General features: G+C 38.8%; 1 protein-coding gene across 1 annotated transcript; it reads left to right on the top strand.

Moving 5' to 3' along the window:
* Positions 1-814: 814 nt before the first annotated feature.
* PBDC1 (polysaccharide biosynthesis domain containing 1) lies at positions 815-23629 on the top strand. The gene is made up of 6 exons (XM_053717952.1): positions 815-883; positions 2712-2777; positions 3618-3677; positions 3769-3909; positions 14154-14265; positions 22375-23629. Exons 1-6 carry the CDS (start codon positions 842-844, stop codon positions 22473-22475), a joined length of 522 nt encoding a protein of 173 aa, XP_053573927.1. The 5' UTR covers positions 815-841; the 3' UTR covers positions 22476-23629.

Here is a 23629-nt window from a genome sequence, read left to right as displayed (position 1 = left end):
TTACAGTATATTTTCAATGTCTATTTAAAGGTTCATTTTGTTGAGCCATAATTTCTTCATAGGATTAGCATGTTGAAGTGATTTTTGAAGGACTTGAAACTTCAGACATTTATAACTGATTAAACCTAGAAGGAATAGTAGTAAATACATTTGTCTCCAGATAAGATAGCGTTTTGGGGTTTACTGAAACACAAACTGTGTCAGGGTTGTTTTACTTTTGTTTTATATAGTAAATAGTTTGACAAAAAAGACCTATAACACGTTAGGTAATTTCTTATTTCAATATAACTAATTTTTGTTTACAGAAAATGTACCTAAGCTAGTATTTGTAATGAAAAAGGGGCAAGACATTTTTTTAATTATTTGTGTTATTTTGGACCCTAATACCCTCCTTCATAAAGAATTATTTGTTAAAAGAAACTACAAAGCTAACCTTCCAACGATATATAATTAAACATCGTTTTTTAGAACAAGTAAAAAATATGTATGCGAACAATTCTGCCTTGGGTTGATGTAAATAACATTATTGTGTTAACTTCTACTGTCCTAACACATTAGACACTAGTTCCCCCTGTGTATTCAACGATAAGAAGAAGACAGCTCTGCTCTGCACGTGTATCCGTTTATTGTAGTCATTGTCAACACAACAAGGAACAACTTGAAGAAAAACGGCTGATTGGCACCGAATACTGAAACTTTACTGAGACCTTAGCACATGCGCAGTAGAGAACGCAATTTTCGATAATTGTACAAAGTTATCATGAGTAAGAAATAGTCGTATTGGCAGAGACGGAAATTGCGCAATACAGTGGGAGGAGATTAAAGGTTAGAGGTTGTCAAGATGGCAGCGCCAGGTGGAGGAATGGGTGGTCTGGGATCGCTGGTAAGAAGTTGACTAGCGACACTTTGGTCATTTCAGATCCACGTTACATTGTCTGGGTTCTGTTAATCACATGTCTTTAAGGGACAGACAATAACAGTAGTTGTGTGGTTGGTATACTAACACCTAGTTCGTTATACCTTTATGCAATCGGCATTACAGTTTAGTGCTTTCTGCATATACACACACACATATATATATATATATATATATATATATATATATATATATATATACCACAATAAATAAATATTATTGTATAATATCGAATTACAGCTGAATAAATTCTAGTACTATTAAAGACTAAACAATGAAAACAAAAAACTTCCTTTTAAGTATATGAAACCCAAAATTTTATTTTGTGATCCATACAGAGTACACCATTTTAACCCCCCCCCCCCAATTTACTTCTATTATCAAATTTGCTTTAATAATATTCCTGCCGAAGAGATACCAAGGTAGGCATCTGAAGCACTACATGGCAGGGAATAGTGCTTCTATCTGGTGCTCTTGCAAATGGATAACATTCTTGCTAAACTGCTCCCATATAGTGCTCCAGAAATGGACTGGCTCCTAAGCATACGTCCCTGCTTTTCAACAAAAGATACAAACCATAGAAATGTTTTAGGTTTCATATCTCTTTAATAATGCTTCAGCAGATTTTGCAGCCCTGTACGGTGTAATGACACTTACTATTATAATTCATTTGTATAGCTTTGCAAAATTCCATAGCACTGAACATATCCATTATATAAATGAAATGTATAAGAATAAAAACTATTTAGAGAGCACCCAACTTATAGGGTAACAAATATTGCCCTAAGGGAATATCTCTTTAAATATGGCACCTCTATGCACTTTCAAGATGTTTGTACATATATGATACTATATATATATATATATATATATATATATAAAATATAATTTCATATTATAAGTAAGCATCTGTCTGTTGCGAAAAAAAAGACAATCTAACTTGAAACTTCATAAAAATAAAAAGGACAGCTGTTTCAAATCAAATATGAAAAATAAACTGTTTGACAAAGAAGTTTTCAAATTTATTTACTAAGCAATAAAATGTTGCATACAATTTTTAAAAATACAAAAACATTTCAAGTATTATCCCAACACAGTATATTTGGAAATCTATAGCTCACAATACATACATAAAATATAAATCAATTAAAAAATACTTGCACTGTAAAAATAACAGCAAACAAAACAAATCTGAACCAACAACTTGTGCGAACAAAATGGCTGGTTGAAAGTTCACAAGTACCACTACGCGTTTCAAGGATCACAACTCTTCTTCAGGCACTATGCAATGTATGGTTATAAGCTTCTTTATATAGCAATTGTTAAATATCCAAGCCCCTCCCCAATGGTATGTATGCAATGTCCAAGAAATCTATGATAGAGCATAGTAAACTAACAAATTGTTGATACTTTAAATGATCTTCAAACAGCAATATCTTTCTATAAAAAAAACTTTTAAATCCATATAAACACACATACAAATTTTGATTGACAAGATGTCTAGCCAATCCTATACATAGTGAATATTGCGTCATTAGTAAGTGCTACGGCAAAGTCAAACATATCACATGTATATATCAAAATGATTGACAGAATCCCCAGCTAATCCAAGCAGTGTAACAGACAAACCATATAACTTGTAGATATATATATATATAATCTCATTCCCTGGCTCCAAAATTTCCAAATACACTTGTCAACCTGTGTGCCAATAAACAATCTTTGTACTTGTGTGTTTAGAATGCAATGAAAAACAGTAATCCTAAATATTTTGTTTTTACCTTCTCTCATTCAGGGGGCCACAGAGGCACTCTCAGTTGCTCAAGCTCTGTCCCTTCCTGCAGAGGCTTATGGGAATGATGTAAGTATCGCATTTGAGAACAATTAACACATGCAGATAGATGTGACAAACCCTACTATGGATAAATGGAAGTAACAGAGTGTACATTTAGCAGATTAACAGAGAAGTAGTAATTAAGAATGTATCCTCATAATTAAGCTTTATTCAACTAAAGCCAAATAAGGGCATATAACTGCTGATATGGACCATGTGTCTGTGACAGTAGGTGAGATATACAGAAATATAAATATATATTTTTTGCAATAACACCAACAGGAAGTCATACAGTTAATCCCCCCCCCCCCCCCCACACACACACACACTTTTAATGATCAATTTTACCTGCTTATTGTGTATTACACATAGTTCCTTTACCTTTATTTTGACATTTGAAATTGCAGATTTTTGCGGTTAAAATTGCCACCTATACTGAAAATATGAATACTTTTGTATTCTATTCTCTAAAGAAAAACTACATAAAGAAGAATCGACAGCAGCAGCCCAGTGGGGGTGAGAGAGACACACACTAAAATGTTTATTTTCAATTGCTCTCTCTAAGTATCTCCCATTTTGTATGGCCAAAGAGATAAGGAGTGTATAGAGAGAGAGATAAGATAAGGATGCCTGTACTTTCTGTAGTACGGAGTGCTTGATCAGGTTGTGTTTACAGTGAGCAAAATCACCCATTTCATATACAAAAATAAACCCAAAGGGCCAATTTCCCATACACTTTATACTTGGCTGCATCTTTAAAAAAAAAGTAATTGGAAGCACATAACAGGGAAAACAAATTTTATATTACAGCGGAAAACAGAGGTTTGATATGTATAATTTTAATGTTATATATTTGTATTTCTTCAGCCTAATGTGGAGATGATCTGGGCAATGAAAGCATATCAACATGCAGAGGTGTACTTTAATGTAAGTTGTTTGTAACATATATATATTTTTTTTTTCTCACAAGATTAATGAAAGGTTGTTTTTCATTTAACACTCTGTGTGTAATCCCCAGCTAATTTCATCTGTGGACCCCCGACTTCTGAAACTTACCCGATTAGATGATGTTATATACACAACATTCCGGGAGCAATTTCCTGAGCTTCAAATAGATGTACTGGATCCTGATGATCTTAAGTCTTCTGCTGCCAAAGAGGTGATATGCGTCTAGATGAGTATACGGGAGTTACCAGACACTGCATATAGCTTAACTTTGGTGTAATAACTTAAAGTGAAGGTAAAGTTTTAGAAATCTGTACACACTAATGAGTAAGCCACATTCTAAATAAATCAGTCGCAAACTTTTCCCCCTCAAAAGATATAATAAATTACTTTTATTTTTCCATACCGTTTCGTCCCTGACTCCTCCCAACAGCCATTTCCTTGTTTTAGAGACAATGACGTATAGAGCAGTCCCGCCCGCTCTGTATGTGTCAACAATGTGCGTTCACGAGGATTTAACGAATATTACTCTAACCGGTTTCCAATGCGCAGGCATCATTTTTTCTCAGCAAGGCAGGAGCGCGCTTGTATTACACTGAACAACCGCAAATTATGAACGCATGCGCATAGCATATGAGAGGCGGATGACGTCGGTTGACGGCCGCCTAACGGCCAGCATTTCAATAAAAAAATAAAACGTGACCATAGAAGAAGAAAAAAAAAATTACGGGTTGAATTTGACGATATAAGAATTGTGAGTAAAAACGCTAATAACTGTCTTTATAATTAGAATTTCAAAAAGTGATGAATGAAACTCATATTCAATTTGGGGGACAAGTGTTAGTACATTGTGAGATATAGTTAACTTTACCTTCACTTTAAAGGGACATGAAACCCAACATTTTTTTTTTACGATTCAGATATAGAATACAATTTAAAAAAAAGTTTCCAATTTACTATTATCAAATAAGCTTTGTTCTCATGTTATACTTTGTTGAAGAGATATCGAGATAGGTAGCGTGCACATGTCTGGAGCTCTACAGAACAGGAAATGGTGCTGCCATCTAGTGCTCTTGCTAATGTATAACATTGTAAAACTTGCTGCCATCTAGTGCTGCAGACACGTGCACACTCCTGAACTTACCTTCCTGCTTTTGAAAAAGGATAACCAGGGGGGAAAAAAATTGATGATAAAAGTAAATTTGAAAGTTGTTTAAAATTGTATGCTCTGTCTGAATCATGAAAGAGAAAATGTTGGGGTTTTATGTCCCTTTAAAGGGACAGTATAGACTCATTTTCATATAACTGCATGTAATAGACACTACTATAAAGAATAAGATGCACAGATACTGATATAAAAATCCAGTATAAAACTGTTTAAAAACTTACTTAGAAGCTCTCAGTTTAGCTCTGTTGAAAAGGTAGCTGGAAAGCCCACTGCAAGTGGGAAATAAGACACCCCCCCCTTCTTTTGCATATGAAAAGACCCTTTACACAAACAGAAGCAAGCTAGAGTAGGTATACGTCGGTATTCTCATAAAACTTTGGGGCTTGGTTAGGAGTCTGAAAATCAGAGCAACGTTATTTAAAAATAAGCAAAACTATACATTTTTTTTTTTTTTTTTTTTTTTAAAGAAACTATTTTATGGGCTATATAAATAGATCATCTACAAAACATTTATGCAAAGAAAAAATGAGTTTATAATGTCCCTTTAAAGTATTATTTATTTTTCATAATGAACAACATTTAAAGTGAATGTAAAGTTTAATGAATAGGTGCCCGGTATCTAAAAATACATTTAAAAATACACCAACAGCTCCTGCTGTATTTAGCTAATCAATGACGAATCCGGCTTCCTCCAATCGTTGTGTGCCTCAAGACGCCAAAGGGGGGGGGGGCAAGCAACGATTGTAGGAAGCTGGATTCGTCATCGATCTGCTAACTACAGCATGAGCTGCAGGTAGAGGATCGCTGGTCTGCTTTCAATAAAACATTTTTAAAAAGAAGCTTCATTGTAGAGATTAATGAATGAAAGTGCTCCTGTTTTTAAGAGTATTTTTAGATACCGATAGTTATTTATTAAACTTTACATTCACATATTGGTATTTATAACAAATCTACTGTTCCAGATGCTAATTTACAGCACATTACTCAAGCTATTTTATTTATAGAAACATAGAATTTCACTGTAGATAAGAACCAAAAAGGTCCATCAAGTCCACCCATATTTGTCTTAGGGATAGCCTTATACATGTCCCAGACATTTTTGAATTATTTTACAGTCTTTGTTTTTTACCACCTCAATTGGAAATTTATTCCATGAATCCAACATTTTCATCTACAGAAGTTGATCTCTGCTCCTTTGACCGGAAAATAAACAGACAAATAGAATTGTGGGACTTGCTCTTATCAGCCAGTTAACAGTCTATTCGAATTATTAACTGTGCACAAATATACATTTCCTGTTACATTCTAACTTAGAACACACAACCTTAACATTTGTATATGCTGCTTGAATGTTTGTCTTTAAAGGGACACAGAACCCAAATTTGTTCTTGCGTGATTCAGATAGAGCATGCAATTTTAAACAACTTTCTAATTTACTCCTATTATCAAATTTTCTTCATTCTCTTGGTATCTTTATTTGAATAGCAAAAATGTAAGTTTAGATGCCAGCCCATTTTTGATTCACAACTTAGGTTGTTCTTACTGATTGGTGGATAAATTCACCCACCAATAAACAAGTGCTGTCCAGTGTCCTGAACCAATTGGCTTGCTCCTTAGCTTAGATGCCTTCTTCAAATAAAGATAGAAAGAGAACAACGAAAAATTTGATAATAGGAGTAAATTAGAAAGTTACTTAAAATTGCATTCTCTATCTGAATCACGAAAGAAAAAAAAAATGGGTTCAGTGTCCCTTTAAGTTACTTTAATATCAAGGGCACTATGTGAATGTATGCTATATTAAAAAACTTTCAAATTAGTATTTTTAAATTAGATTATTTTAAAAAATGCAGAAACATTGTATATCCTTTTTTTTTTTTTTTTCTTGTTTCATCTAAAAACTGGGCCCTTACATTGTTATGTTTAAGAAGTTCCTGTAGCGAATAAATCTATTTTTCTTGTCCTGCTGAACAATAGAGTTGTTAGAATCTCTATAAACCAATGAGAATAAACAGTGCACTTTCCAGCATGCATTTTTAATCTAGTTTGTCTTTTAAATGGAAAAATATTATTTTTGACATACACCACATTTCAGAATTATACATTGTGCCTTGGCTTTGGTATGTAACTGCTACTATCTCAGAGCAGTCCAGGAATACATCCCTAGAAAAGGTCCTTGAGTATATTTTGTATCTCTATTGCTGTGGTCAGTTAGAACTAGATATAACTGAAATCTTCCACTGATCCAAGCAAATGCATCATGTTGCAGTGTCAGGTAAACGTCTGTGTTGTCAAATCTGCCTTATGTCTACCAGCTTCTTTGTGGACAGTCGAAAATCAGTCTTCAGAGGTAAATTACAGTCAAAATAAACAAACACATTATTTATATTTGTAGAATTGTTTATGGGGGATTTAAACTTGATGTTTTGTTATATTTTTCTGCTATACTTTTCCAATGGTTGATATCAAGTCTTTCTTAATCTCTGATGGTTTAAAGAGACAGTATGAATTTAAACTTTCATACAATTGTTATAAACTTTCCAATTTACTTCTATTACCAAGTTGCTTTGTTCTCTTGGTACCCTTTGTTGAAAAACATAACTAGGTAGGTTTAGAAGCAGCTGTTTACTTCTGGGAACTATCTGCTGATTGGTGACTGCAAATATATACCTCTTGTTATTGGCTCATTCAATGTGGTCAGCCAGCTCCCACTGCTGCTCTCTCAACAAAAGATACCAAGAGAACAAAGCAAATTTCATAGCCGAAGTAAATAGAGCATACAGTTTTAACCCCCTTCGCTACCGGGAATTTGGCAGAAAAAATGCTGGTGAATATTTAGCATTTTTTAAACAGAAATAGAGCCTTGGTTATTTTATATACTTATAACTTATAACTATATATCCTTTTTTTTTTTTTTTTTTTTAAAGTAGACAACCCAAGGTATTGATCTAGGGAAAAAAAATCATTAACTTTTTCACAAGCTTTGGGTTTCTCACTGAAATTATTTATATACCGCTTGTGCAGTCATAACACAAATTGTTGTAAAAGCTTCCCTGGAATTATTTATATTTATATGAGAATAAGCACTTCTTCATTTGACTATACAGTTTAGAAAAAGCAAAACAAAAAAAACACAGTATTGTTTAAGACCGTACATTTTTCTCTTGTAAGGTGTATCCAGTCCACGGATTCATCCATTACTTGTGGGATATTCCCCTTCCCAACAGGAAGCTGCAAGAGGATCACCCACAGCAGAGCTGTCTATATAGCTCCTCCCCTAACTGCCACCTCCCAGTCATTCTCTTGCAGCTCTCGACAAGGGAAGCAGCTAGAGAGATGTGGTGCATTAATGTAGTTTATCTTCAATCAAAAGTTTGTTATTTTCAAAAGGTACCGGAGTTGTACTATTTTAGCCTCAGGCAGAAAGTTGATGAAGAGTCTGCCTGTAGTCTTTGATGATCTTAGCAGGTTATAACTAAGATCCATTGCTGTTCTCACACATAACTGAAGAGATGGGTAACTTCAGCTGGGGGAATAGCGTGCAGGGTCTCCTGCTCTGAGGTATGTGCAGTTTTAAATTTTTCTAGAGAAATGATAAGCTAGAAAATGCTGACAATACCGGATTTATTTAAGGTAAGCCTGATTACAGTGATTTAATAACGACTGGTATCATGCTTGCTGTAAAGGGTAATATTTTTATTATTTACTCACATTACTGAATAGATATAACGTTTGCTTGAGGTGTATAAACGTTTGTTTCATATTGGTGATAAAACTTTATTCTGGGGCCCAGTTTTTCCACATGGCTGACTAGATTTTGCCTAGGGATAGTTTTTTAAGGCCCTCTCACTGTGAGTACAGGTTGGGAGGGGCCTATTTTCCATTAGTTTTTGCAGCTTGAGACATCCAGCTTCCCTGAAGGAGTCCCCTGACATATAGGACCTCTCTAAGGGGTTTTTGTGCCTTCCAAAGTCGTTGTATGGGCAGGTAGGGCCACAGTAGAGCTGTGGCAGTTTGTTGTGACTGTTTAAAAACGTTTATATCGTTTTTTTGATCCGGTTTTGAAACTAAGGGGTTAATCAGCCATTTGCAAGTGGGTGCAATGCTCTTTCAGCCTATTATACACACTGTAAAAATTTTGTAAGATATACTGCTTTTTTCACTGTTTTAGCAGTTTCTGTGATTTGTTTTTTTCTCTTAAAGGCACAGTACCATTTTTATTTTTTGCTTGTTCACAGTTATTAAAGTGTTTTCCAAGCTTGCTGGTCTCATTACTAGTCTGTTTAAACATGTCTGACATAGAGGAAACTCATTGTTCATTATGTTTAGAAGCCATTGTGGAACCCCCTTTTAGAATGTGTACCAAATGCACTGATTTTACTATAGATTACAAAGACCATATTCTGGCTTTAAAACATTTATCACCAGAAGAAATTGACAAGGAGGAAGTTATGCCGTCTAACTCTCCCCACATGTCAGATCCTATAAATCCCGCTCAGGGGACGCCAAGTACATCTAGCGCGCCCATTGCGTATACCTTGCAAGACATGGCGGCAGTTATGAATCATACCCTTACAGAGGTATTATCTATACTGCCAGGATTGCAAGGAAAGCGAGACAGCTCTGGGACTAGAATAAATACAGAGCTCTCTGACGCTTTAGTAGCTATCTCTGATACACCCTCACAATATAATGAAGCTGAAGCAGGGGAGCTTCAATCTGTGATTTTTCGGATTCAGGGAAGATACTTCAATCTGATTCTGATATGTCTACATTTAAATTTAAGCTTGAACACCTCCGCGTATTGCTCAGGGAAGTTTTAGCAACTCTGAACGACTGTGACACTATTGTAGTCCCAGAGAAATTATGTAGATTGGATAAATACTATGCAGTACCTACTTACACTGATGTTTTTCCAATCCCTAAAAGGTTTTCTGAAATTATTACTAAGGAATGGGATAGACCAGGTGTACCATTCTCTCCCCCTCCTGTTTTTAAAAAGATGTTTCCTGTAGATGCCGCTACATGGGACTTACGGCAGGCGGTCCCTAAGGTGGAGGGAGCAGTTTCTACTCTAGCTAAGCGTACCACTATCCCTGTTGAGGACAGTTGTGCTTTTCTAGATCCAATGGATAAAAAAATTAGAGGGTTACCTTAAGAACATTTTTATTCAACAAGGTTTTATTCTCCAGCCTCTTGCATGCATTGCCCCAGTCACTGCTGCCGTGGCTTTCTAGTTTGAGTCCCTAGAGGAGGCTCTACAGGTTGAAACCCCGTTGGAAGATATTATTGACAAGCTTAGGGCCCTTAAGCTAGCCAATTAATTTGTTTCTGATGCCGTTGTTCATTTAACCAAGCTAACGGCTAAAAATTCAGGTTTTGCTATTCAGGCGCGTAGGGCGCAATGGCTTAAATCCTGGTCAGCTGACGTGACTTCAAAGTTTAAACTTCTCAACATTCCCTTCAACATCCTATTCAGGCCTGGACTGAAGGAGATCATTTCTGACATCACTGGAGGAAAAGGTCACGCCCATCCTCAAGACAGGTCCAACAAATTAAGGACCAAACAGTCTAGTTTTCAGCCCTTTCGAAACTTCAAGAGTGGCGCAGTTTAACTTCCTCTAACACAAAACAAGAGGGAACTTTTGCCCAGTCTAAGCCGGTCTGGAGACCTAACCAGGCTTGGAACAAGGGGAAACAGGCCAAGAAGCCTGCTTCTGCCTCTAAGACAGTATGAATGAGCAGCCCCCGATCCGGAAACGGATCTAGTAGGGGGCAGACTCTCTCTCTTCGCCCAGTCTTGGGCAAGAGATGTCCAGGATCCCTGAGCATTGGAAATTGTGTCCAAGGGTTATCTTCTGGAATTCAAAACCTCTCCCCCAAAAGGGAGATTTCATCTCTCACTTTTATCTGCAAACCAGATAAAGAGAGAAACATTCTTACATTGTGTTCAAGACCTCCTAGTTATGGGAGTAATCCACCCAGTTCCGCAGGAGGAACAGGGACAGGGCTTTTATTCAAATCTGTTTGTTGTTCGCAAGAAAGAGGGAACATTCAGACCAATCTTAGATCTCAAGATCTTAAACAAATTTCTCAGAGTCCCATCCTTCAAGATGGAGACTATTCGAACCATCCTTCCTATGATCCAGGAGGGCCAATACAGGCACTACCAGTTTGTGGCTCTTCCCTTCAGGTTGGCCACGGCACCAAGAATCTTTACAAAGGTTCTAGGGTCCCTTCTAGCGGTCCTAAGGCCGCGGGCTATAGCAGTAGCCCCTTACTCAGACGACATTCTGATACAGGCGTCGACTTTTCAAGTTGCCAGGTCTCACAAGGACATTGTTCTGGCATTTCTGAGGTCGCATGGGTGGAAAGTGAACGAAGAAAAAAGTTCTCTATCCCCCTCTCACAAGAGTTTCCTTCCTAGGAACTCTGATACATTCTGTAGAAATGAAGATTTACCTGACAGAATCCAGGTTGTCAAAACTTCTAAATTCCTGCCGTGTTCTTTATTCTACTTCTCGCCCTTCAGTGGCTCAGTGTATGGAAGTAATCGGCTTAATGGTAGTGGCAATGGACATAGTGCCGTTTGCCCGCCTACATCTCAGACCGCTGCAACTCTGCATGCTCAGTCAGTGGAATGGGGATTACACAGATTTGTCCCCTCTACTAAATCTGGATCAAGAGACCAGGGATTCTCTTCTCTGGTGGTTATCTCGGGTCCATCTGTCCAAGGGTATGACCTTCCGCAGGCCAGATTGGACAGTAGTAACGACAGATGCCAGCCTTCTGGGCTGGGGTGCAGTCTGGAACTCCCTGAAGGCTCAGGGCTTGTGGACTCAGGAGGAGACACTCCTTCCGATAAACATTCTGGAACTAAGAGCGATATTCAATGCTCTTCAGGCTTGGCCTCAGCTAGCTGCGGTCAGGTTCATCAGATTTCAGTCGGACAACATCACGACTGTAGCTTACATCAACCATCAAGGGGGAACAAGGAGTTCCCTAGCAATGTTGGAGGTTTCAAAAATAATTCTATGGGCAGAGGTTCACTCTTGCCATCTATCAGCTATCCATATTCCAGGAGTAGAGAACTGGGAGACGGATTTTCTAAGTCGACAGACTTTTCATCCGGGGGAGTGGGAACTCCATCCGGAGGTGTTTGCACAGTTGATTCAACTTTGGTGCAAACCAGAACTAGATCTCATGGCGTCTCGTCAGAACGCCAAGCTTCCTTGTTACGGGTTCAGGTCCAGGGATCCCAAGGCAGCGCTGATAGATGCTCTAGCAGCGCCTTGGTCTTTCAACCTGGCTTATGTGTTTCCACCGTTTCCTCTGCTCCCTCGTCTGATTGCCAAGATCAAGCAGGAGAGAGCTTCAGTGATTTTGATAGCTCCTGCGTGGCCACGCAGGACTTGGTACGCAGATCTGGTGGACATGTCATCCTTTCCACCTTGGACTCTGCCGCTGAGGCAGGACCTTCTACTTCAAGGTCCCTTCAAACATCCAAATCTAATTTCTCTGCGTCTGACTGCTTGGAGATTGAACGATTGATTTTGTCAAAACTTGGTTTTTCCGAGTCAGTCATTGATACCTTAATTCAGGCTCGAAAGCCTGTCACCAGGAAAATCTATCATAAGATATGGTGTAAATATCTTCATTGGTGTGAATCCAAGGGTTACTCATGGAGTAAAGTCAGGATTCCCAGGATATTGTCTTTTCTCCAAGAAGGATTGGAGAAGGGATTGTCAGCTAGTTCCTTAAAGGGACAGATTTCTGCTCTGTCTATTCTTTTGCACAAGTGTCTGGCGGATGTTCCAGACGTTCAGGCGTTTTGTCAGGCTTTAGTTAGAATCAAGCCTGTGTTTAAACCTGTTGCTCCGCCATGGAGTTTAAATTTAGTTCTTAAAGTTCTTCAAGGGGTTCCGTTTGAACCTCTGCATTCCATAGATATCAAGCTTTTATCTTGGAAAGTTCTATTCTTGGTAGCTATCTCTTCGGCTTGAAGAGTTTCAGAGTTATCTGCCTTGCAGTGCGATTCCCCTTATCTGATCTTCCATGCAGATAAGGTAGTTTTGCGTACCAAACCTGGGTTTCTTCCTAAGGTGGTATCCAATAAGAATATCAATCAAGAGATTGTTGTTCCATCACTGTGTCCTAATCCTTCTTCAAAGAAGGAACGTCTATTACACAATCTTGATGTGGTTCGTGCTTTAAAGTTTTATTTACAAGCTACTAAAGATTTTCGTCAAACATCTGCATTGTTTGTTGTCTACTCTGGACAGAGGAAAGGCCAAAAGGCTTCAGCAACTTCTCTTTCTTTTTGGTTAAGAAGTATAATCCGCTTAGCTTACGAGACTGCTGGCCAGCAGCCTCCTGTAAGAATTACAGCTCATTCCACTAGAGCGGTGGCTTCTACATGGGCCTTTAAAAATGAAGCTTCTGTTGAACAGATTTGTAAGGCGGCGACTTGGTCTTCGCTTCATACTTTTTCTAAATTCTACAAATTTGATACTTTTGCTTCTTCGGAGGCTATTTTTGGGAGAAAGGTCTTACAAGCAGTGGTGCCTTCCGTTTAAGCGCCTGCCTTGTCCCTCCCTTCATCCGTGTCCTATAGCTTTGGTATTGGTATCCCACAAGTAATGGATGAATCCGTGGACTGGATACACCTTACAAGAGAAAACAAAATTTATGCTTACCTGATAAATTTATTTCTCTTGTGGTGTATCCAGTCCACGGCCCGCTCTGTCATTTTAAGGCAGTTGTTGTTTAATTTTTAAAACTACAGTTACCACTGCACCCTATAGTTTCTCCTTTCTCTTGCTTGTCTTCGGTCGAATGACTGGGAGGTGGCAGTTAGGGGAGGAGCTATATAGACAGCTCTGCTGTGGGTGATCCTCTTGCAGCTTCCTGTTGGGAAGGAGAATATCCCACAAGTAATGGATGAATCCGTGGACTGGATACACCACAAGAGAAATAAATTTAACAGGTAAAAAAAACAGTTAAGCATAATTTTTTTTTTTATACAAATATGCATTTCCCCCCCCCATACTTTTGTTGTAAATTTTGCAGTCCATATATATACATAAAATAGTACAGTTTTAAATCTGCAAAAAAACACAATATATTATATTTATGCGTGTCTCACTAAAAAAAACAAAAAATAACCCTATAATAGGGCTTAAATATGAGCAGCATTAAAAACTCAAAATTTTCCCAGCACAGGGGTGTCAAATGGCTCAGCAGTTAAGGGGTTAATGACTGTCGCCTAAACCAGACTTGTGTCTCTGTTCTAGAAATGGCGACCCTTCTGCATGCAGTTTGAGAAAGAGGTGGAAGATTTCAACTATGGGACATTATTACGACTGGATAGCACCAAGGATTATACAGAGGAGAACACTATATTTTGTGAGTATCTGTGTAAATAAATTAAAAAAAATAATAGGAAACAAATCTCCTTCACTCGAAAGAGTGGGCAAATAGTGTTTATTTAAAAAATCCTCCTGTTTTACAGGATATCCATTCTTTATGAACTTGTGATGTAGGATTTAAGTACTAAGGGCATGTGTATCCTCACATAAACATTTAAGTCGGCATATGAATTTATACATTTTCTTCTACTAGATACGACGAGTCCATGTATTCATCCTTACTTGTGGGATATTATCCTCCTGCTAACAGGAAGTGGCAAAGGGCACCACAGCAGAGCTGTCTATATAGCGCCTCCCTTGACTCCACCCCCCAGTCATTCTCTTTGCCTATACTAAGTAATAGGATGGGTAAAGTGAGAGAGGTGATAAAATGTTAGTTTTTATTTTCTTCAAGCAAGACTTTTTTATTTTAAATGGTACCGGTGAGTGCTATTTTTGCCCAGGCAGCAGATGGATGAAGATTTCTGCCTGGAGACTGATGATCTTAGCAGTTGTCACTAAGATCTAGAGTAGTTCCCACAGAATGGCTGAGGAGTACTTAAGAAACTTCAGTGTGAGGAACGTTTTTCCTGCCACAGCATTGAGGTATGTTCAGTCATTTTTTTCTGGAGAGACTGTGGTATTTCAGAACTGGCTGACAGTATTCCCATAAGGGAAGGGGTAAGCAGTAATTCAACATGTGAATAGAAGGGTATTACTGGGATCTGTATGTTTTGGGCTGAAAAAATGGTTGACGCTGATGACATAATGTTTGTTGGGACAACACGATTTTATGTTTGGAGGCATTTTTTGTGTAAAGCAAATGTTTTATTTTGTTGGCACTGGAGGGTTCACATGGCTTTTTTTAAGATCCTGGGTATATGGAAACCCACATGGCTAGGTTCTCGACCGCTTTAGAGCGTTTTTTACAAGGCAGTGAGACATCTATGTAGATGGGCGGGGCCTAATTTCGCGCCTCAGATGCGCAGTTGAATTCCCCATGCAAGCAGCAAGCTCCAGCTCCGGTGGACCTAAAAGAGAAGATTTGGCCTAATCGAACTGTTAGAGTGTTTTTACAGACCCCTGAGGGCAGGTAGGCGCCACAGCAGAGCTGTGGCGAGGTGCACAGCGTTGATTAGTTAATGTTTATAACGTTTTTTTGAGTAATGTTTTTGGCCATTAAGGGTTAAGCATTCCTTTCTTGTGGTGCAATCCTAGCTGACAAGATAAGACACATATATACTAAAATTGGGATTATTATATCATTTTAGAGCATTTTTTGGAAAAATTGTACGCTTTTTTTCTCTTAAAGGCACAGTACCGTTTTTTAGATTCTTTTTTTTCACTAAATAAAGTGTTTTCAAGCCTGTTTGTGTTCATTACTAGCCTGTTTTAACATGTCTGACATTGAGGAAAGCCAATGTTCTATGTGTTTAGAAGCCATTGTGGAACCCCCACTTAAAATGTGTCCCTCATGTACTGAAAGGGCCTTACATTGCAAAGAACATATTTTAGGTGATAAAAGTCTCAAATATGTCTCAGGATGATTCTCAGTCAGAAGACAATCAGGTTATGCTAACTAATGCTCCCCAAGTGTCACAACCTTTAACGCCCGCTCAAGCGATGCCTAGTACTTCTAGCGCGTCTAATTCTTTCACCTTGCAAGATATGGCTGCAGTTATGTCTACTACCCTTACAGAGGTATTATCTAAACTGTCTGGTTTACAGGGTCAGCGCAGTAGGTCCTGTATTAGAGTAAATGCTGAGCCCTCTGATGCTTTATTGGCCATCTCCGATGTACCCTCACAGTGTTCTGATTTGGGGGTGGGGGAATTGCTGTCTGAGGGAGAGCTTTCTGATTCAGGAAAGATGTTTCCTCAAACAGACTCGGATGTGACGGCCTTTAAGTTTAAGCTTGAACACCTCCGCTTGTTGCTCAGGGAGGTTTTAGCGACTCTGGATGATTGTGACCCTATTGTCATCCCACCAGAAAAATTGTGTAAAAGGATAAATATCTAGAGGTCCCTACTTACACTAATGTTTTTCCAGTCCCTAGAAGAATTTCGGACATTGTTACTAAGGAATGGGATAGACCAGGCATTCCGTTCTCTCCCCCTACTACTTCTAAGAAAATGTTTCCCATATCTGACACCATTCGGGATTTGTGGCAGCGTACAACTATACCTATTGAGGACAGTTGTGATTTCAAAGACCCTATGGATAAAAAAATTAGAGGGTCTTCTAAAGAAATTGTTTATTCATCAGGATTGTTTTCTTCTACAACCTATAGCGTGCATTGTTCCAGTAACTACTGCAGCAGCTTTTTGGTTTGAGGCTCTAGAGGAGTCTCTTAAGGTTGAGACCCCATTAGATGATATATTGGATAGAATTAAGGCTCTCAAGCTAATTCTTTTATTACAGATGCCGCTTTTCAAATGGCTAAATTAGCGGCAAAGAATGCAGGCTTCGCCATTTTAGCGCATAGAGCGTTATGGCTTAAGTCTTGGTCTGTTGATGTGTCATCTAAATCCAAGCTTTTAGCCAAGGGTAAGACCCTATTCGGGCCTGAACTAAAGGAGATCATTTCTGACATTACTGGAGGTAAAGGTCATGCCCTTCCTCAGGACAAAACGGTTAAAATGAGGACCAAACAGAATAATTTTCGTTCCTTTCGAAACTTTAAAGGTGGTCCCTCTACTTCCTCCTCCGCCACCAAGCAGGAGGGAAACTTTGCACAATCCAAGTTAGTCTGGAGACCTAACCAGACCTGGAATAAAGGTAAACAGGCCAAGAAGCCCGCTGCTGCTACCAAGACAGCATGAAGGGGCAGCCCCAGATTTGGGACCGGATCTAGTAGGGGGCAGAATTTCTCTCTTCGCTCAGGCTTGGGCAAGAGACGTTCAGGATCCCTGGGCATTAGAAATCGTGACCCAGGGGTATCGACTAGAATTCAAGGATTCTCTCCCAAGAGGGAGTTTTCATCTTTCACGTTTTTGTCTGTAGACCAGACAAAAAGAGAGGCGTTCTTACGCTGTGTAGAAGACCTATATACCATGGGTGTAATCTGCCCAGTTCCAAAATTAGAACAGGGGCGGGGATTTTACTCGAATCTGTTCGTGGTTCCCAAAAAAGAGGGAACCTTCAGACTGATTTTTAGATCTCAAAAGTCTAAACAAATTTCTCAGAGTCCCATCGTTCAAGATGGAGACCATACGAACAATTTTACCAATGATCCAGGAGGGTCAATATATGACCACCGTGGATTTGAAGGATGCGTATCTTCACATTCCTATCCACAAAGATCATCACCAGTTCCTCAGGTTCGCCTTCCTGGACAAACATTACCAGTTTGTGGCCTTCCCTTTCGGGTTGGCCACAGCTCCCAGAATCTTCACAAAGGTGCTAGGGTCTCTTCTGGCGGTTCTAAGGCCGCGGGGCATAGCAGTGGCGCCCTTTCTGGACAATATTTTGATTCAGGCATCAACTTACCATCTAGCCAAATCTCACACGGACATCGTGTTGGCTTTTCTAAGTACTCACAGGTGGAAGGTGAACATACAAAAGAGTTCACTAGTTCCCCTGACAAGGGTTCCATTCCTAGGAACTCTGATAGACTTGGTAGACATGAAAATTTTTCTGATGGAGGTCAGAAAGTCAAAAATCCTAACTACTTGCCGAGCACTTCATTCCATTCCTTGGCCATCAGTGGCACAGTGTATGGAGGTCATTGGGCTAATGATAGCGGCAATGGACATAGTTCCGTTTGCTCGCTTGCATCTCAGACCACTGCAACTGTGCATGCTCAGACAGTGGAAGGGGGATTATGCTGATTTATCTCCTCGGATAAATCTGGATCTAGAGACCAGAGACTCTTCATTGGTGGTTGTCACAGGATCATCTGTCCCAGGGAATGTGCTTCCGCAGGCCAGCATGGGTCATAGTGACGACGGACGCCAGCCTCTTGGGCTGGGGTGCAGTCTGGCATTCCATAAAGGCTTAGGGTGTTTGGACTCAGGAGGAGTCCCTACTACCAACAAATATTCTTCAACTGAGAGCGATATTCAACGAGCTTCAACCGTGGCCTCAGCTGGCTTCGGCCAAATTCATAAGATTCCAGTCGGACAATATCACGACTGTAGCATATATCAATCATCAAGGGGGAACAAAGAGTTCTCTAGCAATGATAGAGGTTTCCAAGATAATTTGATGGGCAGAGACTCACTCTTGCCATCTATCCGCAATCTATATCCCAGGAGTGGAGAACTAGGAAGCGGATTTTCTAAGTCGTCAGACTTTTCATCCGGGGGAGTGGGAGCTCCATCTGGAGGTGTTTGCGGCATTGATTCGTCAGTGGGGCACACCGGAATTGGATCTGATGGCATCTCATCAGAATGCCAAACTTCCTTGTTACGGGTCCAGATCACGGGATCCTCAAGCAGTACTGATAGATGCTCTAGCAGTACCTTGGTCGTTCAACCTGGCTTATGTGTTTCCTCCTTTTCCTCTCCTACCTCGTCTGATTGCAAGAATCAAACAGGAGAGGGCTTCAGTAATCTTGATAGCGCCTGCGTGGCCACGCAGGACTTGGTATGTCATCTCTGCCACCGTGGAAACTGCCACTGAGACAGGACCTTCTCATTCAAGGTCCGTTCCAACATCCAAATCTACTTTCTCTGCAACTGACTGCCTGGAGATTGAACGCTTGATTTTATCTAAGCGGGGATTCTCTAAGTCAATCATTGATACCTTGATTCAGGCTCGAAAGCCTGTCACTAGGAAAATTTACCATAAGATATGGCGTAAATATCTTTATTGGTGCGAATCCAAGGGCTACTCATGGAGTAAGATCAGGATTCCTAGGATTTTGTCCTTTCTCCAAGAAGGATTGGAGAAGCGATTATCAGCTAGTTCCTTATCAGCTAGTTCCTTAAAGGGACAGATTTCTGCTTTGTCAATTTTACTACACAAGCGTCTAGGGATGTCCCAGACGTTCAGTCGTTTTGTCAGGCTTTAGTTGGAATCAAGCCTGTATTTAAACCTGTTGCTCCGCCATGGAGTTTGAATTTAGTTCTAAATGTTCTTCAAGTGGTTCCGTTTGAACCCATGCATTCCATAGATATTAAGCTTCTATCTTGGAAAGTTCTGTTTTTTAGTTGCTATCTCTTCTGCGTTACAATGGGACTCGCCTTATCTTATATTCCATTCTGATAAGGTGGTTTTGCGCACTAAACCTGGATTCCTTCCTAAGGTTGTTTCAAATAAGAATATTAATCAGGAAATTTTTGTTCCTTCTCTATGTCCTAATCCTTCTTCTAAGAAGGAGCGTTTGTTACATAACTTGGACGTGGTTCATGCCCTGAAGTTTTACTTACAGGCAACTAAGGATTTCCGTCAAACATCCTCTTTGTTTGTTGTGTATTCTGGAAAGCGTAGGGGTCAAAAAGCTACGGCTACCTCTTTCTTTTTGGCTGAAAAGCATCATCCGTTTGGCATACGAGACTGCTGGACAGCAGCCTCCTGACAAAATTACAGCTCATTCTAGTAGAGCGGTGGCTTCCACATGATCTTTCAAAAATGATGCTTCTGTTGAACAGATTTGTAAGGCTGCGACTTGGTCCTCCCTTCATACCTTTTCCAAATTTTCCAAATTTGATACTTTTGCTTCTTCTGAGGCTTTTTTTGGGAGAAAAGTTCTTCAAGCAGAGGTGCCTTCTGTTTAGGTATCTGTCTTGTCCCTCCCGTTCATCTGTGTCCTGAAGCTTTGGTATTGTATCCCACAAGTAAGGATGAATCTGTGGACTCGTCTTATCTATTAGAAGAAAAGGAAATTTATGCTTACCTGATAAATTGATTTCTTCTATGATACGACGAGTCCACGGCCCTCCCTGTCAATTTAAGACAGATTATATTTTTGTGTTCAAACTTCAGTCACCTCTGCACCTTTTAGTTTCTCCTTCTTATTCCTATACCTTCGGTCGAATGACTGGGGGGTGGAGTCAAGGGAGGAGCTATATAGACAGCTCTGCTGTGGTGCTCTTTGCCACTTCCTGTTAGCAGGAGGATAATATCCCACAAGTAAGGATGAATCCGTGGACTCGTATCGTAGAAGAAATCAATTTATCAGGTAAGCATAAATTTCCTTTTTAGGAACAGTATACTTTGTCCGTTATTTACTTATCTCTCTTGTTTCTTCATATAGTGTGGAAAAAGCTTTAATTTGCTAATGAAGGAACCAAATCTGTTCTTTCAATTTTTATTGTACACTGTCAAGCTCTGTATTGGAATGCCTGCTTCATCAACCATTCTTGCTTTACTTACTGTGAATCTAAGATAAAAATAATCATTTTTATCTTGTATCTGTATCCTTGATTGATACAGCGAGTGGTAACGAGGTGCACCCCCTTTTTAAAATAAGGACACAAGGAGAAAATAGAGAGGAGCTGTATTAGAAAACCCTGTTCCCCATCAAATACTGATTTTAAAAGCGTATATTCTCTATTTTTAACCTTGGTTGTGTGTGTCCACAAAGTGTTGAGGGGACCAAGATAGGAGATTGGTGACATTTAATTGCCTTTCAGTGCTTTCTTATTGTGAATATCCCCAGTGTGTTGATGCCATACAATGTCCATGTACCCTGGGAATGAGGAAACCAGTATGTAAAGCTTTAGACACTTATGTGCTGTCCTCTGCACTGAAAATGCTAATAATAGCCTGGGGTACACAGAACTGGCCTAATTATTGTGAATATGATAGAAATAAAGGTTTTTACCTCCTATAGTTCAGAGTGGCCTCGCATTGTCTATTGTGTAGTAGTTTCTTACCAATCTGTTTGTTCTGCTTGCTCATATTCTAGGGGACCAAGGATAAAGTACTGGTGATCCTTTGTCATTTATGCACATTAGCTGTTTGAGATTTCACCAAGAAGTGTATGGATGCATCACATGCAAAGAGGTCCAGAGAAACAAATGTACTTAATTGCTGATGGTGTAGGGGCACTATTAGAGAGCCCTTATATTGGTTCCTATACAATGCACAGGCACAAACAACCCTTTTTTTAAAGGTGACATCACCAATTAATACAGCACACAGAGGAAGTCCAGAACTCACAAGCTATCTGCTAAGATTAAAAGCAGAAATGGACCTTGTTGTGGTATCTGGGCTTGTCCCATTTGGCTAAATGCGGTAACTAACCCTTCCATTTCTGCTTTTAATCTTAGCTGAGAGCTTGTGAGTGACTGCTGGACTTTCTCTGTGTGCTGTATTAATTTGTTTTGTAATTTTCCCTATGGTCCTTGCACCCAGACCTGTCTGGGGTTAACTGCTTGTGACAGTGAGTGCCCAGGACTGAGCATGTTGCAGCATGGGATGTGTACCCGGTCCGGTATGAGAGTGCTTTGTATATGTCTAGGGTGATTACATAAGCCTGTGAACCCATCACTTGTTCCTAGTTTGTTGGATTGAGAGCTTGCATTGTCTGGCTGTTTTAGGTTCCCAGGTTTTTGGAAGGGACCTTGACGAGGTACCTGGGCTTGTCTCATTTGGCCAAATGCTGCAACTAACCCTTCCATTTTTGCTTTTAATCTTAGCTGAGAGCTTGTAAGTGAGCGCTGGACTTTCTCTGTATGTGTGTGTTATATGTATATATATTTATGTGTGTGTGTGTATATATATATATATATATATATATATATATATATGTATGTGTGTGTATATATATATATATTTATGTGTGTGTGTGTATATATATATATATATATATATATATATATATATATATATGTATGTGTGTGTGTATATATATATATATATATATATATATATATATATATATATATATATATATATATATATATATATATATATATAAAGAAAATACCATGCAGCATGAACAGAGTAGTCTACATCTGGAACTGCAAGCAGATAACAGTGACTGTTATATTTTCTGCCTGTTATAAGGAACTTTTATCAAGTATTACTTTGGATGGCTTATGTTTTGTTAGTGTTTCATAAACACGGTAAACATTTTTGATCCAATGTGATCATTGTGGATTACTAAACATTCTGTACATGTGACTGATTCAATATTTCTTTTATTTCCCACCTGTAGCTACTCGGATCCAGTTTTTCGCCATTGAAATAGCTCGGAATAGGGAAGGATTTAATGACGCCGTTTTTCGTCACATAACGCCTGCACCTAAGACAGTATGAGACTCAGCAGATTTGATAACCTTGTACCAAGAACTAAGACAATAGGGTCCTGGGAGGAGATTTAATTAATCCTATTTTCTTTCTGTCTATTTGGTATTCATCTACATCATGTTGGCAGTGGCTGTGTGCATTTAAGTTTAATGGGACATAAAATAGCTTGTAATAACAACAAGACTTTTTGGTAGTCTTGCAACAAATTAACAGATTGGCTGAGTTTGAAACTTTCTGAATACGTTAACCTGTTTGGTGCAATTGCTTAAAGGACTATTAAATACAGAAGAGTTGCATAATCTATAAATGCACAGCAAAAAGACAATGCAATAGCACTTACTCTGAACTTTAAATTATAAGTAGATTTTCTTTACTGAAAATGGTTTCAATTTCCTTTCCCACTGTACCACGTGACAGCCATCAGCCAATTACAGACTCATCCATATATAATTTGAACTCTTGTATATGCTCAGTAAAAGATGTTGCCTCAAAAAGTGCTTATAAAAATACTTAGCACAAATTGATAATGTAAGACAATTGGAAAGTTTTCTGGATATCTGATCCAATATTTTTCCTTCATAATTCAGATAGAGCATCCAATTTTAAGCAACTTTCCAATTTACTTCTTTAATCAATTTGGCTTTATTTTCTTGGTATCCTTTATTGAAGGAACAGAAATGTTCTATTGGGAGTCAGTTGAACACATCTGTAAGCCCATGACAAGAGACATATATGCAGCCACCAATCAGCAGCTAGTTCCCAGCTCCTGGGCCTACTTAGGTATACTTTTTAACAAAGAATACCAAGAGAACTAAGCAAATTAGATAATAGAAATAAATTGGAAAGTTGTTTAAAATTGGATGCTCTGTCTAAATCATGAAAGAGAAATCTTGGGTTTCATGTTCAACTACCAAAACCATCACTTGCCCTATTTGGAGAAACCAATATAGACTGACTTACTTAAGTAGACAAGGCTAGACCCTGTTATTTTGTTACAGTACCGCCAGGCAGTTTTTATATTGCATATGCTGAGACAAATTTAGTGACAGATATTTAGCAGGGTTAGTCTGGTGTAGTCTGCATTGTACATGTCTAATTCTTTAAGTATTTAAATAAATTGCATATGTTTTTTTACTACACATAATTAAACATTTTTATTATAA

This window comes from Bombina bombina, chromosome 6 (assembly GCF_027579735.1).
Source record: "Bombina bombina isolate aBomBom1 chromosome 6, aBomBom1.pri, whole genome shotgun sequence".
Taxonomy (NCBI): Eukaryota; Metazoa; Chordata; class Amphibia; order Anura; family Bombinatoridae; genus Bombina; species Bombina bombina.
The sequence above is the reverse complement of the archived record's forward strand: the minus strand, read 5'-3'. Positions and strand labels throughout refer to the sequence as shown.

What these genes read in the sequence shown, in the direction of transcription:
- PBDC1 (XM_053717952.1), top strand. Translation starts at nt 842, where the DNA reads ATGGCAGCGCCAGGTGGAGGAATGGGTGGTCTGGGATCGCTG. An exon ending in ATGCAGAGGTGTACTTTAAT is followed by an intron (nt 3,678 to 3,768) that starts GTAAGTTGTTTG and finishes TGTAATCCCCAG; the next exon opens with CTAATTTCATCTGTGGACCC. An exon ending in AGTCTTCTGCTGCCAAAGAG is followed by an intron (nt 3,910 to 14,153) that starts GTGATATGCGTC and finishes TCTCTGTTCTAG; the next exon opens with AAATGGCGACCCTTCTGCAT.